The sequence below is a fragment of the Melanerpes formicivorus genome, unplaced genomic scaffold (genome assembly GCF_026170545.1).
Source record: "Melanerpes formicivorus ecotype bairdi unplaced genomic scaffold, bMelFor1.0.p_v2 SCAF_10, whole genome shotgun sequence".
NCBI lineage: Eukaryota > Metazoa > Chordata > Aves > Piciformes > Picidae > Melanerpes > Melanerpes formicivorus.
The window spans coordinates 21443807-21457705 of NW_027142362.1; the positions used below are offsets into that span (position 1 = coordinate 21443807).

A 13899-nucleotide genomic window follows, 5' to 3' on the forward strand; every position below is an offset into this window, starting at 1 on the left:
GCCAAAAGCTCCTGGCTCTCTTTGGCTGGGTCAAGGATGAGCTTCATTATGGAAGTTCCCATTTCAAAGGGACATCGAATCCATCTCCCAGAGCACCTGGGAGTCATCGTGATGTGGAAGAGTTGGGAAAAACCCTGAGCTGCAGACAAACACTGAGTGTCACAGCTGCTGTGCACTTCAATGGCCATGGTGGCCTGGCCTCAAGCATGCCAGGGATGCCAGAGCTCACAGCCTCATTCCTGCCAAAATGCTGCTTTAGTCCAGGGCATTTCCACACGTGTCAGCCCCCTTCCTGAAGCACCTGGGGCTGCTCTGCCACCTTATGCTGCTGCTGTCCTGCCATGGCACTGCCCTCCCGTGGGTGCCTCAGTGGCGTCCTGAAGAATGAAGATTAGAAGGGATTCTGCAAATCCTTTAGGACAACTTCCAGCTCTGAGCAGACCAAACTTCCTATGTACCTCAGGAAGCCCTGGGCCTTGCCATGTCTGGTTATGAGCGCTGCCACTGCTCGAGAGGTCACTGCCTCTTGGGCGGCCCTGCCAGGGCTGCATTGTGCCACTCTGCTTAGTAGATGGTAGTGATCACTCCAGTCCCATTGTGTGTGGACATTTGAAGGGTCTGAGGACCTCATGTACACCTCCACTCAACATGCCTCTGCTGTGGCTGGTAAGGCTCGTGCACGTGTGGGACATGTTTCATTTGGTCATTCTCTGCTCGGTGGCTCTGCCTCTGGTCTTGGTCATAGCAGCCCAGATGTGAATGTTCACAACACAGGAGTCTGCTCTTTACCTGAGTTTGTGACAAAGGCAGCCAACATGATGCCACCCCCCCGAGAATCTCTGCTCACATACCATTAAGTGTCCTGTGGAAGGCAGGGCACAGATTGCATCAGGTGGGAAGGGACCCTCAAAGGTCATGGTGTCCAACCCCCTGCACTCAGCAGGGACTCATCCAACTGAAGCAGGCTGCCCAGGGACGCATCCAGGCTGAGCTTGAACGTCTCCAGGGATGGGGCCTCAAGCACTTCCTTGGACATCCGGTGCTAGTGTCTCCCCAACCTCACTGTGCAGAACTCCCTCCTCATGTCCAAACTAACTGTGCCCTGATCGTTTCAAACCATTGCCACTCGCCCTATCCCCACAGGCCCTTCTGGACTGTCCCTCCACAGGTATTTTAGAATAAACCAAACCAGGTTGGAAGAGACCTTCAAGATCATCGTGTCCAACCCATCAAACAATGCAACCCACCCAAACAGCTAACCCATGGCTCTGAGATCCTGTGGCAGTACAATCCAAAGCCCCTCCACCACCTGTGAAGCTGAGATGGGGGGAAGCAGAGAAGCTTGGATAGAGGGAGCCAGGGGGACACACCTCCCCCCACCCAGGGCTGTGGCTCATACACACCCTTCCCCCAAGCCACATGCCCTGCCAGACACTGTAAGATACAGACGCCTTTCTGGGGCAAATCTGAGCAAAGGACAGATATTTATCTGCTTCTGGCACCCACTTCTACTGCCTGGGCTTTGGAAATGCTCTCCTGGTGACATGTGAAAAAAATCGAACTGGGTTGCATGTAAACAGGTCAGCTGTGGAGTGAGCGAGAGAGCTCTTTCTCTCGGGGGTTGCCCCCACCACACACGTGGACTAAGCAGCTGTAGCATTTCTGGAGAGTTCTCCTGAACAGCAAGAGGAGCTCCCACAATCAGCAAAGAGCCTTGTGAGGATCTGATCTCTTCCTAAGTCCCTGGGGAAGTTCCTCCCTTTCGTACTAGGGCTATTACTGCGACTTCTGGATCTATCTTTTCCAAATGCCATTCTCCAATTCTTTGTAACCATTCCTGTTGTGAAGACAGCCCTCTGCCACACTGCTGAGCCTTTATAACCTTTGTGTCCCATTACGGGGGACAGGAGCCAGTTTATGAATACATAAAGATGTTCTTACGACTTCCTCACCTTGTTTCCCCTTATTGCTAACAGGTCTGCTCTGGAGCCTTCTCCAGGCTGAACAGACCCAATTCTTTCATCCTGTCTTCATAGCAGAGCTGCTCCAGCCCTCTGATCATCTTGGTGGCCTCCTCTGGACCTTCTCCATCAGGTCCATGTCTCTCTTGCGTTGAGGGCCCCAGAGGGAGACACAGCCCTGCAGGTGAGGTCTCACAGAGCAGAGAAGAGCAGAGCAGCGGGGCAGGATCCTCTCTTTCCGTCTCTGGCCACGCGGCTTTGCATGCAGTCCACGCTGTACTTTGCCATTTGGGCTGCCAGTGCCCATTGGTGGCTCCTGTCCAGCTTCTCCCCCACCAGCAACCTAAGCCCTTATCTGCAGGGCTGCTCTCCATCTCATCATCCCCCAGCCTGGATTATCCATCCAGGCAATTGAGAGTTGCCCCAACCTAGGTGCAGGACCTTGCACTTTGCCTTGTTGAACCTCGTGAAGTTCTCCTCTGCCCACCTCTCCAGCATGACCAGGGCCCTCTGGATGGCAACCATCCTGTCCTTTGGACTTGTCAACCACGCCACTCAGCTTGGTGCCATGTGCAGACTTGCTGTAGCATTGGTGAAGGGATTGAACAGCACTGGTGCCAGCACAGACCCTTGAGAGACACCACTTCTCACCTGTCTCCATCGGGACATCGAGCCGCTGACCAATACACTTTGGAAGAGATCGTCCAACCAATTCCTTAAACACTGGACAGTCCACCCAGCAAATCCATATCTCTCCAGTTTTAAGGTTTGGTGGTATGAAAAGGGAGAAGAACACTTGAGGTGAAAGAGGCAAGGGCTCAATCAGCAGCAGGGCCTCCACCAGCAGCAGCTCCGAGGTGTTCTGATGCTTCATGCACAAGGAATGTTTGTGGCCCTGCAGGCATCAGGGACACAGCATAAAAGCCTGAGCTGCTCCTGGCTCTGCATCCTCCTCTCTTGCTTCCCTTTCCACGAGGAACGAGGTAAGCCTGAGCCTGCTCCATGCCTGCCTGTGTGTGATGAGCTGCTGCCAAGGTGGCTGCTGAGGCTGATGCCTGGGCCAGCTTAGCTCGGCCCGTGTCTGCAAGTGTAGAAGGGCTGTCACCTCTCTCCCTTTTGGTGGTGGTGTCTGGGAAGATCTGGGAAGAGGGGGGTCCTTTTGATCAGAAGGGGATCAATGTGCTCAGCTCAGAGAGCTCTGCCCACCAGAATTTGTGCTTTAAGCAGGAGGCATGGCCTTGGGTGAGCTGTGGCGGTATCCCTGCTCACTGCAGGGCAAGCTGACTTTTGAGGGTCCCTTGCAACCCAATGTAGTCTGTGGAACTGGGAATGTTCCCTGGCCAAATGGTGACTTCTGAGCCAGCAGCCCATGTGTGCTGGGAGCATTGTGTCAATCTTCAGCTGTGCTGTTGCTCTGGGCAATGCTTCAGATGCAGCCTGCAGGCCAGATGTGGCACCTGTTGTGTGTGCTGACCAGATCAGCTGCAGGCCCTGCCTGGATGTGGAGCTAGAAATGGAGGGGAATGGCAGCAAGGTGGTGTTGAGATCCACGGTTCCTCTGCGCTCTGTGTTTCAGCTTTGCCTCCCTCGCCGAGAGATGTCTTGCTTCAGACCCTGTCCTCCACGCTCCTGTGGCACCTGTGGCCCAACCCCGCTGGCAAGCAGCTGCAGTGAGCCCTGCTTCGCCCGCTGTGCCGACTCCACGGTGGCCATCGAGGCTTCGCCGGTGGTGGTGACCCTGCCGGGCCCCATCCTCACCTCTTTCCCGCAGAACACAGCCGTGGGCTCCTCTCTGTCAGCTGCTGTGGGCAGCTCGCTCAGCACCGGGGGGGTTCCCATCTCTTCTGGCAGCTCCTTTGGTCTGGGCGGCTCAGGGCTGTGCCTGCCTGTCCCCCGCTGCAATCTCAACTGCTGAAGCTGCCTCCTCATGCCCTTTGGAGGAGGGAGGAAGGAAGAGCAGGGCTGCACAGCCCTGGCATGGCCACAACCTGCAGATGGGCTGGGTGTCCCCATGCCACCTGGCAGCAGGGGCCTGTGCCCACTGCTGCCCCTGGCTTCATGGCCAGCCTGTCTGTGCCTCCTCTGGCTCTGCTTTGCTCCGAGCTCCTGGAGAAAGGGCTCCTTCTCCTCCGCTTTGCTGAACCTGCTGCTGCTGCGGGGAGACTGCTGGAGTTAGGGACTGCTCGGGGGGGGCTGGGCTTGCCAGCAGGTAGAGCAGAATGGGGAAAGGCAAGCTCTTAGTGTGGAGCCTGTCCTTGGGAAATGGGCCGTTCTCTGTGCCTCCCTGAAGCCTACAGAAGTCTCTCTTGCTTCCTGTTCTGTGCCTCTGTGTTTGCTCCCTCCCATTAAAGACTTTGTGTGGCATAGCTGGAGACTCCTGGTGGTTTGTGCTCCTCCTCCCTCACTTGGGCAAGCTCTCTGTAAGAAAGAGCACTGCCTTCTCTCCTGATCTTCCCACCAGCTGTGGACAGAGCTCCCTGAGCTGATGTCACAGCACCAGAAATGAGCAAGCAGGCAAGAGAAGGGCCAAAAAGCCTCAGGAGAATGGAGCGTCGGTCCATACCATAGAGATACCTGAAGGAAGTCTCAGGGAAGAAGGAAACTTACAATTCATGGAAGAAGGGATTTGTCACTTGGAAGAGCTATAGAGGAGCTGTCAGGGCATGTAGGAAGGCCACAAGGAAGGCCAAAGCCGTCTTGGCACAGAATCTGGAAAAGGAAGTAAAAGAGAAGAAGAAGAGCTCCTTCAAATCTATCTGTAGGCAAAGGAAGAACGGGGAAGGTGTGGGCCCAGTGCTGAGTGAGGAGGCAGCCCTGAGAGCTGAGCATGCAGAGAAGGCAGAGCTAGACAGACTGAGAGCTGGGCACAGAGGAACCAAAGAAGGTTCAACAGGGACAAGTGCAGAGTCCTGCTTCTGGGGAGGAGTAATAAACACCACTTGTACAGGCTGGGAAGGGATCTGCTGAAGAGCAGCCCTGTGGAGAGGGACCTGGGAGTGCTGCTGGAGAACAAGTTCTGCATGGAACAGCAATGTGCCTGGGGGCCAAGAAAGCCAATGGGATCCTATGGGGCATTCACAGGAGTGCGTCCAGCAGATCCAGGCAGGTTCTCCTCCCCCTCTACTCTGCCCTGCTGAGACCTCATCTTGAGCACTGCGTTCAGTTGTGGGCTCCCCAGTTCAGGAGCGACAGGGATCTGCTGGAGGGGGTCCAGCGGAGGGCTAAGAGGATGATCAGGGGCCTGCAGCACGGCCTGGGAAGGAGAGGCTGAGGGACCTGGGGCTGTTTCGAATGGAAAAGGGAAGGCTGAGAGGGGTTTTAATCAAAGTTATAAACATCTGAGGGCTGGGGGTCAGCAGGGAGGAGACAGGCTCTGCTCACTTGCTCCCTGGGATAGGCCAAGGAGCAATGGATGTAACCTGCAGCACAGGAGCTTCCAGCTCAACACAAGGGGGAACTTCTTTACTGTAAGGTTCCCAGAGCACTGGAAGAGGCTGCCCAGAGAGGCTGTGGAGTCTCCTTCTGGAGACTTTCAAGGCCTGTCTGGATGTGTTCTCCTGTGACCTGAGCTAGATTGTATGGTCCTGCTCTGGCAGGGGAGTTGGACTCGCTGATCTCTTTGGCTCCCTTCCAACCCCTGACATTCTGTGATCCTGTGATCATGGCACTGCAAAGTCTCGCCACACCGAACTTGCTGCTCACCACTGCAGGCATTCAAGATCCGATCTCATTTTTCCTGCCCCTGTGTGCAGCACATCTGCCCTGTATGCTGAGGAAGCAGAGCCTTGTCACTGCCTGCCCTGAGCAGCTTCTCTGGCTGAAGACAGAAGCAGGCTTCTGAAGTGGGCCCAGGTGACTACAATCCTGAGGTGTCAGGAAGGAAAGGCCAGGTGTGTGGAGCTGCGCTGTGCAGGGACCGCTGGCCTTTGTGAGCCTGCATCTCAGCCTGAGTCCTGGCATTTGGGCGTCAGATTTGTGCCTCCTTTCCTTTTGGTGATGCACCTTGCTGCTCAGAGGTGTTTTGGAGGCAAGGAGCAGCTGAGCTGCTCAGCAGTGAAGCAAGGCCTCCTCCACACAAAGCAACACCCAGTGTCGCTGCTTAGTGTCCCCCGTGAGGCTTTTCTCTCCTTAGTGCTGCAGCAGCAAAACCTCTCAGCAATCCTTTCTGTTTGAGGTTCAGCAGCTTTGGGGCAGGTGCACACCTCCCCCAGAGAGAAGGCTCTTGCCTCTGCCTTCTCTCTTGGCCCAGTGTGTTCCCAGCAGCAAGTGCAAAGCCTGTTGGTTCTTATTGTGGCAGAGATGCCAACGTCTGCATGCCAGGTGGCCTTAAAGGAGCTCCAGCAGAGCCACTGTGTGTCTGATTCCTTCTTCCGCACAGCCGGGGGCTCTCTGAGCCCTGCGAATGGGACGCAGAAGTGATGAAGACACCCCAGGTGCTCCTGACGCTCAGTGCAGGAGCCAGGCGGCATCTCCTGGGCAGTGCCCGCCAGGCAGGGGCCTGGCACAGGTAGTTGTGGCCGAGTGGTGAAGGCGATGGACTAGAAATCCATTGGGGTTTCCCCGCGCAGGTTCGAATCCTGCCAACTACGAAGGGGGGGTGCAGCTCTCTTTTGGCCGCCCCCACCCAAAGGCAAGAGGAGCAGGAGACTGCAGAGCAGCAGCAGCAGCAGCCTGGGGAACGCTGCTAACGTGCCGAAACAGCCTAGAGGAAGGCAGCGCTTTTAGAGTGATGAGCCTAGGAGTTGTGGTGTCCCAGCCATGCCTAAGGCCAGGACACAGTGTGTGCACTGAGGCTCATAGCAGGATGAGTGAGGCCTGGCTGGAGTCCAGGGGTTTTCCAGTCTCTCCCACATCACGATGACTCCCAGGGGCTGTGGGAGACTGATCCAATGTCCCTCCAAAACTGCAAGAGCGTGGATTGGGCCACCCCGCGCCTGATCCAGGAAAAAGGGCCGTGAGCTTTTGGCTCCCTGCCCTGTGCCTCTCCTCAAAGCCAGGCCATGCAGGCATCTGCAGCGAGCTTGCAGAGCAAAAGAGGTCATTTCAGCAGTGCAATACTTCCAGGGAAGAACGTGGGCGTATCTGTGGTTGCCCTGCTACGTGCCGATTTGCTGGTTCCTAGCAGGTTCTCCACTTGCCAAGCTGAGAAGAAACTCTTGGTTAGAAGAAGCGTAAAGGCCCAGGGGCATAATTCTGGAGATCACAAAGAGTGATCACTTAAAAGACACTGGCCTGAAAGGCTGCTCTGCTCTTTCTCATTATGGATCTGCCTTGGTTCCCTGGGCTCAAGGTTGGAAAAACCAAGCTGTTGCAGAGCCCAAGAAGTGTGAGGATGGCCCTTCTGTTCCTCACTCCTACCTGCAAATGGCTTCCTTCTAGCCCAGAGTATGACCTTCCTTCTGTGGCCTTCAGTTTTGCTCTTGTGCATGGTCCCTCTTCCTCAGCACATGGGGTGGGGGCACAAGGTCCCTAAGCGATGCTGTCTGATAGTTAAACAGAGTCTTTCACACCACAGACCAGTGCGTACCGAGCCTTTTCTCAGGGAAGAGCGCTACAGAGGCAGTGCCACTGAGCTCTGAGCACAGCATTACACACCCAGCATCCCCTCTCAAGGGGCTGCAGCGGTGACCAGCCATTCCCAGAGGGACGGGATAGATGGAGAAGGATAGAGAGCAAATTCACTCTGGTGTGACTTGGAGACATCATACAGGGAACGGGCCTCCTCCCACAATGTCCCCGGGGGGCACGTGTGGCCTCGTGAAGCACAGCATATGCCTTGGCATTCTCCATCTTCAGCTTTACCCTGCCATAGCCTTTCATTGCTGGGTGCAACCAGCAGCAGCTACAGCTCTGGTCAGACTTAAATATACTTCTCCCTCTAACTCGGTTGGACAGGAGCATGTCCCACATTGCCTGCTGCATGCCTGTAAGAAGCCTGTTCCGCAAGACTCTTCCCATTTCCTGTTCGTGGCCTAAACCCTGCCTGGTGCTGCGCCCGGTTGGGGGTGATGCACGTCTGCTTTGGTGAACGCCCATGCCAACCCCCTGAATGATGGAGTCCATCTGAGCAGGACATAGTGTCCCCTGCATACACGGGGGCACCGTTTTCATTCAGCTGCTGTTTTCTTATCCAATACCCTAACCCAGACATTTTCCTACTGCTCTGTGATTGGCTGACAGCCATTTCTTGACTGTGTCACAACCACCCACCCGCTCTCAGACCGGCCCGTGGTTGGCTCTGAGTAGCAACCAACCCTACCCACAGACCCAGAAACGCATCAGGTAAGGACGCCCCCACTCACTAAGTACAAGGAAGAGGCAACTTTTGACAGCATCGTTCTCCGTCAGTTCTCATAGTTCTCCGTGATTGGCTGACGGCCATCACCGCAGCCCCTTAGCTGTTTTTACCAGGGGTGCCCCTGCAGCACCCCCTCTCCCCTCTGATACCCACACCTAGCCGCATAGAGCCAATGCAGTGCCCATTGGGAACACCTGTTTGGCTCTACTCCTAGCTGGACCTACGGGTGGGCATCTCAGCAAACAGACTTGGATGGAGAAGCCTCCCAGATGTTCAAGTTGATGGCACTGGTGGTTCCCAAAATAGCACCAGCCTTGTCCTCCTCTGCACCTGGCCTGCAGCTGGGAAACTTGGGATTGAGCTGCCTGATGGGAAGGAAGAAATACCTATTTTCCTTGGCCACTTCTTATGCCTGCTGATCCATAGCCACACATCTGCCTTATGGAGGGTCATTTTTGGAGTGCTGGCTCCTAAGAAAGGAAAAGGGAGAGAAGGTGTCAGTGACAGAGAGAAGGTGCTAAGGGAAGAGGATGGCTGCAGCCATGAGTGCCCCGAGAGCAGGAGCAGGGCAGGTTAAAAATTGCTGGGAGAGGCAGCAGCTGTGAGGAGCAGAGACAAATGGCAAGTTGCCGAGGATGGTTTTCATCTATGACCTCCTGGTTATGAGCCCAGCATGTTGCCACTTCACCTCTCTTGTCCATCTACATCTCATCTGGAAAACCTCCTACCATGCCTGATGCTACCTGGCACTGCCAGGGCTCAGCATCCTTCCCTTCCTCTGTCTTGGCACAGGCTTCAAAAATGCCTCTCTGTAAACCTCACGGATGGTGCACCTGCAAGGGCCTTGTTTTGCCCTTCTCCCCACTTTCCTCATCCATAACCCTGGGTGGGGACTCTCTTGTCTAGATGGTGGAGGAAACCCCGGACAGAGGAGCACCTTGTTGCTTCCTGTGCTCTAGCTGAGGGCTCCTTTGGGTACCTTGTTGCTTTGCTGCGCTTTAGCTGAGAGTTCCTTTGGGCTCCTTGTTGTTTTCTGTGCTCTAACTGAGGGCTCCTTTGGGTACCTTGTTGCTTTGCTTTGCTCTAGCTGAGGGTTGCTTTGGGCACCTTGTTGGTTTTTGTGCTCTAGCTGAGGGGTCCCTTGGCACCTTGTTGGTTTCTGTGCTCTAGTTGAGGGCTGCCTTGGGAACCTTGTTTCCTTTTGTGCCCTAGCTGAGGCCTGCCTTGGGCACCTTGTTGCGTTGCTGTGCTCTAAATGAGGGCTGGCTTGGGCACCTTGTTGCTTTCTGTGCTCTAGCTGAGTGCTGCCTTGGTGTGATGAAGAAGTCATTAATCTATGAATGGGAAAGAATACTTATGAAATTTTTATTTTTATTAATTATCAAAAATATTAATAACCAATGAATCAGTCTTTTATATACATGTTCTAGTGCACGATCATGAAATACAGTCCATAAGTGTTTGAGGAATGTAATGAGAACTCAACTGGAATATTTACGGAATCATTTTCTATTTATATAACAATGGGTGCAGTTCCACTGCTTGGCCACTAGATGGGTCCTCGGGCAGCAACAAACTATCTACAGAGACTATTTCTATGCCTTGTGACCACCAAACCCCTGCAGCTTTCCTGAACACTGATCCCTGCTCCATTTTGCTTGAGGGCTACTCGAGGCTGAGCAGACCTGGCAGTGCCTCAGACAATTACACAACAGCAGACCTGAGATCACACACCCACCGCTGCCTCAAAGCAGGATCCTTAGGAGAGGAGGTTGTTCAGGGCCTTCTCTGGTCAGATGTTGGATAACTCCAATGATGGAGATTCTACTGCGCTTGCTGGATAAATGCTTCCTAGATTTGAAAGCCCACACAGTAAAGAGGGTTCCAGTGCGTGGCATTACTTGTGCTGTGACCTGTCTGAAAAGGTGATTTGGCCAGCTTGCCAAAGATCCTCTTGCCCCTGCTAGGCAGATGGATCCCATCCCTGTCTAATGGGTTATGGCCAGCAAAGAATGTCCCATTGTTGTAAAGCCCAAGCCCCCCACAACAGTGCTGGCCATGTACCCAGAGGGTGATGCTTTATACAGTCATTCCTGGCTTGCCCAAGTGAGGGGGGAGGAACACAAACCACCAGGAATCTCCAGCTATGCCGCACAAAGTCTTTAATGGGAGGGAGCAAACACAGAGGCACAGAACAGAAAGCAAGAGAGACTTCTGCAGGCTTCAGGGAGGCACAGAGAACGGCCCATTTCCCAAGGACAGGTTCCACACTAAGAGCTTGCCTTTCCCCATTCTACTCTACGTGCTGGCAAGCCCAGCCCCACCCCGAGCAGTCCCTAACTCCAGCAGCCTCCCCGCAGCAGGAGCAGCAGGTTCAGCAAAGCAGAGGAGAAGGAGCTCTTTCTCCAGGAGCTCAGAGCAAAGCAGAGCCATAGGAGGCACAGGCAGGCTGGCCGTGCAGACAGGGGCAGCAGTGGGCACAGGCCTCTGCTGCCAGGTGGCATGGGGACACCCAGCCCATCTGCAGGCTGTGGCCATGCCGGGGCTGTGCAGCCCTGCTCTTCCTTCCTCCCTCCTCCAAAGGGCATGAGGAGGCAGCTTCAGCAGTTGAGATTGCAGCGGGGGACAGGCAGGCACAGCCCTGAGCCGCCCAGACCAAAGGAGCTGCCAGAAGAGATGGGAACCCCCCCGGTGCTGAGCGAGCTGCCCACAGCAGCTGACAGAGAGGAGCCCACGGCTGTGTTCTGCGGGAAAGAGGTGAGGATGGGGCCCGGCAGGGTCACCACCACCGGCGAAGCCTCGATGGCCACCGTGGAGTCGGCGCAGCGGGCGATGCAGGGCTCACTGCAGCTGCTTGCCAGCGGAGTTGGGCCACAGCTGCCACAGGAGTGTGGAGGACAGGGTCTGAAGCAAGACATCTCTCGGCGAGGGAGGCAAAGCTGAAACACAGAGCACAGAGGAACCGTGGATCTCAACACCGCCTTGCTGCCATTCCCCTCCATTCCTAGCTCCACATCCAGGCAGGGCCTGCAGCTGATCTGGTCAGCACACGCAACAGGTGCCACACCTGGCCTGCAGGCTGCATCTGAAGCACGAGGAGCAAAGAGGTGCCCAAGTGCCTGCCGATTCCCCCAGAACCTCCTGCTGCATTGCCCAGAGCAACAGCACAGCTGAAGATTGACACAATGCTCCCAGCGCACATGGGCTGCTGGCTCGGAAGTCAGCATTTGGCCAGGGAACATTCCCAGTTCCACAGACTGCATTGGGTTGCAAGGGACCCTCAAAAGTCAGCTTGCCCTGCAGTGAGCAGGGACACCGCCACAGCTCACCCAAGGCCATGCTTCCTGCTTAAAGCATAGATTCTGGTGGGCAGAGCTCCCTGAGCTGAGCACATTAATCCCCTTCTGACCAAAAGGACCCCCCTCTTCCCAGAACTTCCCAGACACCACCACCAAAAGGGAGAGAGGTGACAGCCCTTCTACACTTGCAGACACGGGCCGAGCTAAGCTGGCCCAGGCATCAGCCTCAGCAGCCACCTTGGCAGCAGCTCATCACACACAGGCAGGGATGGAGCAGGCTCAGGCTTACCTCGTTCCTCGTGGAAAGGGAGGCAAGAGAGAAGGATGCAGAGCCAGGAGCAGCTCAGGCTTTTATGCTGTGTCCCTGATGCCTGCAGGGCCACAAACATTCCTTGTGCGTGAAGCATCAGAACACCTCGGAGCTGCTGCTGGTGGAGGCCCTGCTGCTGATTGAGCCCTTGCCTCTTTCACCTCAAGTGTTCTTCTCCCTTTTCATACCACCAAACCTTGAAACTGGAGAGATATGGATTTGCTGGGTGGACTGTCCAGTGTTTAAGGAATTGGTTGGATGATCTCTTCCAAAGTGTATTGGTCAGCGGCTCAATGTCCCGATGGAGACAGGTGAGAAGTGGTGTCTCTCAAGGGTCTGTGCTGGCACCAGTGCTGTTCAATCCCTTCACCAATGCTACAGCAAGTCTGCAGATGGCACCAAGCTGAGTGGCATGGTTGATAAGCCCAAAGGACAGGATGGTTGCCATCCAGAGAGCCCTGGAGATGCTGGAGAGTTGGGCATAGGAGAACTTCACGAGGTTCAACAAGGCAAAGTGCAAGGTCCTGCACCTAGGTTGGGGCAACTCTCAGTTGCCTGGATGGATAATCCAGGCTGGGGGATGATGAGATGGAGAGCAGCCCTGCAGAGAAGGATGATCAGAGGGCTGGAGCAGCTCTGCTATGAAGACAGGATGAAAGAATTGGGTCTGTTCAGCCTGGAGAAGGCTCCAGAGCAGACCTGTTAGCAATAAGGGGGAACAAGGTGAGGAAGTCGTAAGAACATCTTTATGTATTGATAAACTGGCCCCTGTCCCTTGTAATGGGACACAAAGATTATAAAGGCTCAGCAGTGTGGCAGAGGGCTGTCTTCACAACGGAATGGTTACAAAGAGTTGGAGAATGGCATTTGGAAAAGATAGATCCAGAAGTCGCAGTAATAGCCCTAGTACGAAAGGGAGGAACTTCCCCAGGGACTTAGGAAGAGATCAGATCCTCACAAGGCTGTTTGCTGATTGTGGGAGCTCCTCTTGCTGTTCAGGAGAACTCTCCAGAAATGCTACAGCTGCTTAGTCCATGTGTGTGGTGGGGGCAACCCCTGAGAGAAAGAGCTCTCTCGCTCACTCCACAGCTGACCTGTTTACATGCAACCCAGTTCGATTTTTTCACATGTCACCAGGAAAGCATTTCCAAAGCCCAGGCAGTAGAAGTGGGTGCCAGAAGCAGATAAATATCTGTCCTTTGCTCAGATTTGCCCCAGCAAGGGGTCTGTGTCTTACAGTGTCTGGCAGGGCATGTGGCTTGGGGGAAGGGTGTGTATGAGCCACAGCCCTGGGTGGGGGGAGGTGTGTCTGCCTGGCTCCCTCTATCCGAGCTTCTCTGCTTCCCCCCATCTCGGCTTCACAGGTTGGGGAGGGGCTTTGGATTGTTCTGCCACAGGACCTCAGAGCTGCATTTCAATACCTGAAGGGGACCTACAGGAAGGCTGTGGAGGGACAGTTCAGAAGGGCCTGTGGTGATAGGATGAGGGGCAATAGTTTGAAACGATCAGGGCACAGTTAGTTTGGACATGAGGAGGGAGTTCTGCACAGTGAGGGTAGGGAGACACTGGCACAAGCTGTTCAAGGATGTGCTTGAGGCCCCATCCCTGGAGATGTTCAAGCTCTGCCTGGATGTGTCCCTGGGCAGCCTGCTTCAGTTGGATGAGTCCCTGCTGAGTGCAGGGGGTTGGACACCATGACCTTTGAGGGTCCCTTCCCACCTGATGCAATCTGTGCCCTGCCTTCCACAGGACAGTTAATGGTATGTGAGCAGAGATTCTCAGGGGGTTGGCATCACATTGGCTGCCTTTGTCACAAACTCAGGTAAAGAGCAGACTCCTGTGTCGTGAACATTCACATCTGGGCTGCTATGACCAAGACCAGAGGCAGAGCCACCGAGCAGAGAATGACCAAATGAAACATGTCCCACACGTGCACGAGCCTTACCAGCCACAGCAGAGGCATGTTGAGTGGAGGTGTACATGAGGTCCTCAGACCCTTCAAATGTCACACACAATGGGACTGGAGTGATC

At 54.9% G+C, this 13899-nt stretch overlaps 1 protein-coding gene and 1 non-coding gene across 2 annotated transcripts; one reads left to right on the plus strand and one right to left on the minus strand.

Annotated features, from left to right (window-relative positions):
• The first annotated feature begins 6468 nt into the window (after positions 1-6468).
• Positions 6469-6550, plus strand: TRNAS-AGA (transfer RNA serine (anticodon AGA)). Its single transcript has one exon. It is a non-coding gene; the product is annotated as a tRNA-Ser (tRNA).
• Positions 6551-10404: 3854 nt separating this feature from the next.
• Positions 10405-11872, minus strand: LOC137444072 (beta-keratin-related protein-like). Its single transcript, XM_068144380.1, has 2 exons — positions 11848-11872; positions 10405-11198 (listed from the first exon to the last, which is right to left on the minus strand). The coding sequence occupies exon 2, from the start codon at positions 11175-11177 to the stop codon at positions 10860-10862; it is 318 nt and encodes a 105-aa protein (XP_068000481.1). The 5' UTR covers positions 11178-11198; positions 11848-11872; the 3' UTR covers positions 10405-10859.
• Positions 11873-13899: the final 2027 nt, after the last annotated feature.

Bases quoted from the DNA above. Each gene is read 5' to 3' on its own strand.
- LOC137444072 (XM_068144380.1), bottom strand. From the start codon at position 11,177: ATGTCTTGCTTCAGACCCTGTCCTCCACACTCCTGTGGCAGCTGTGGC.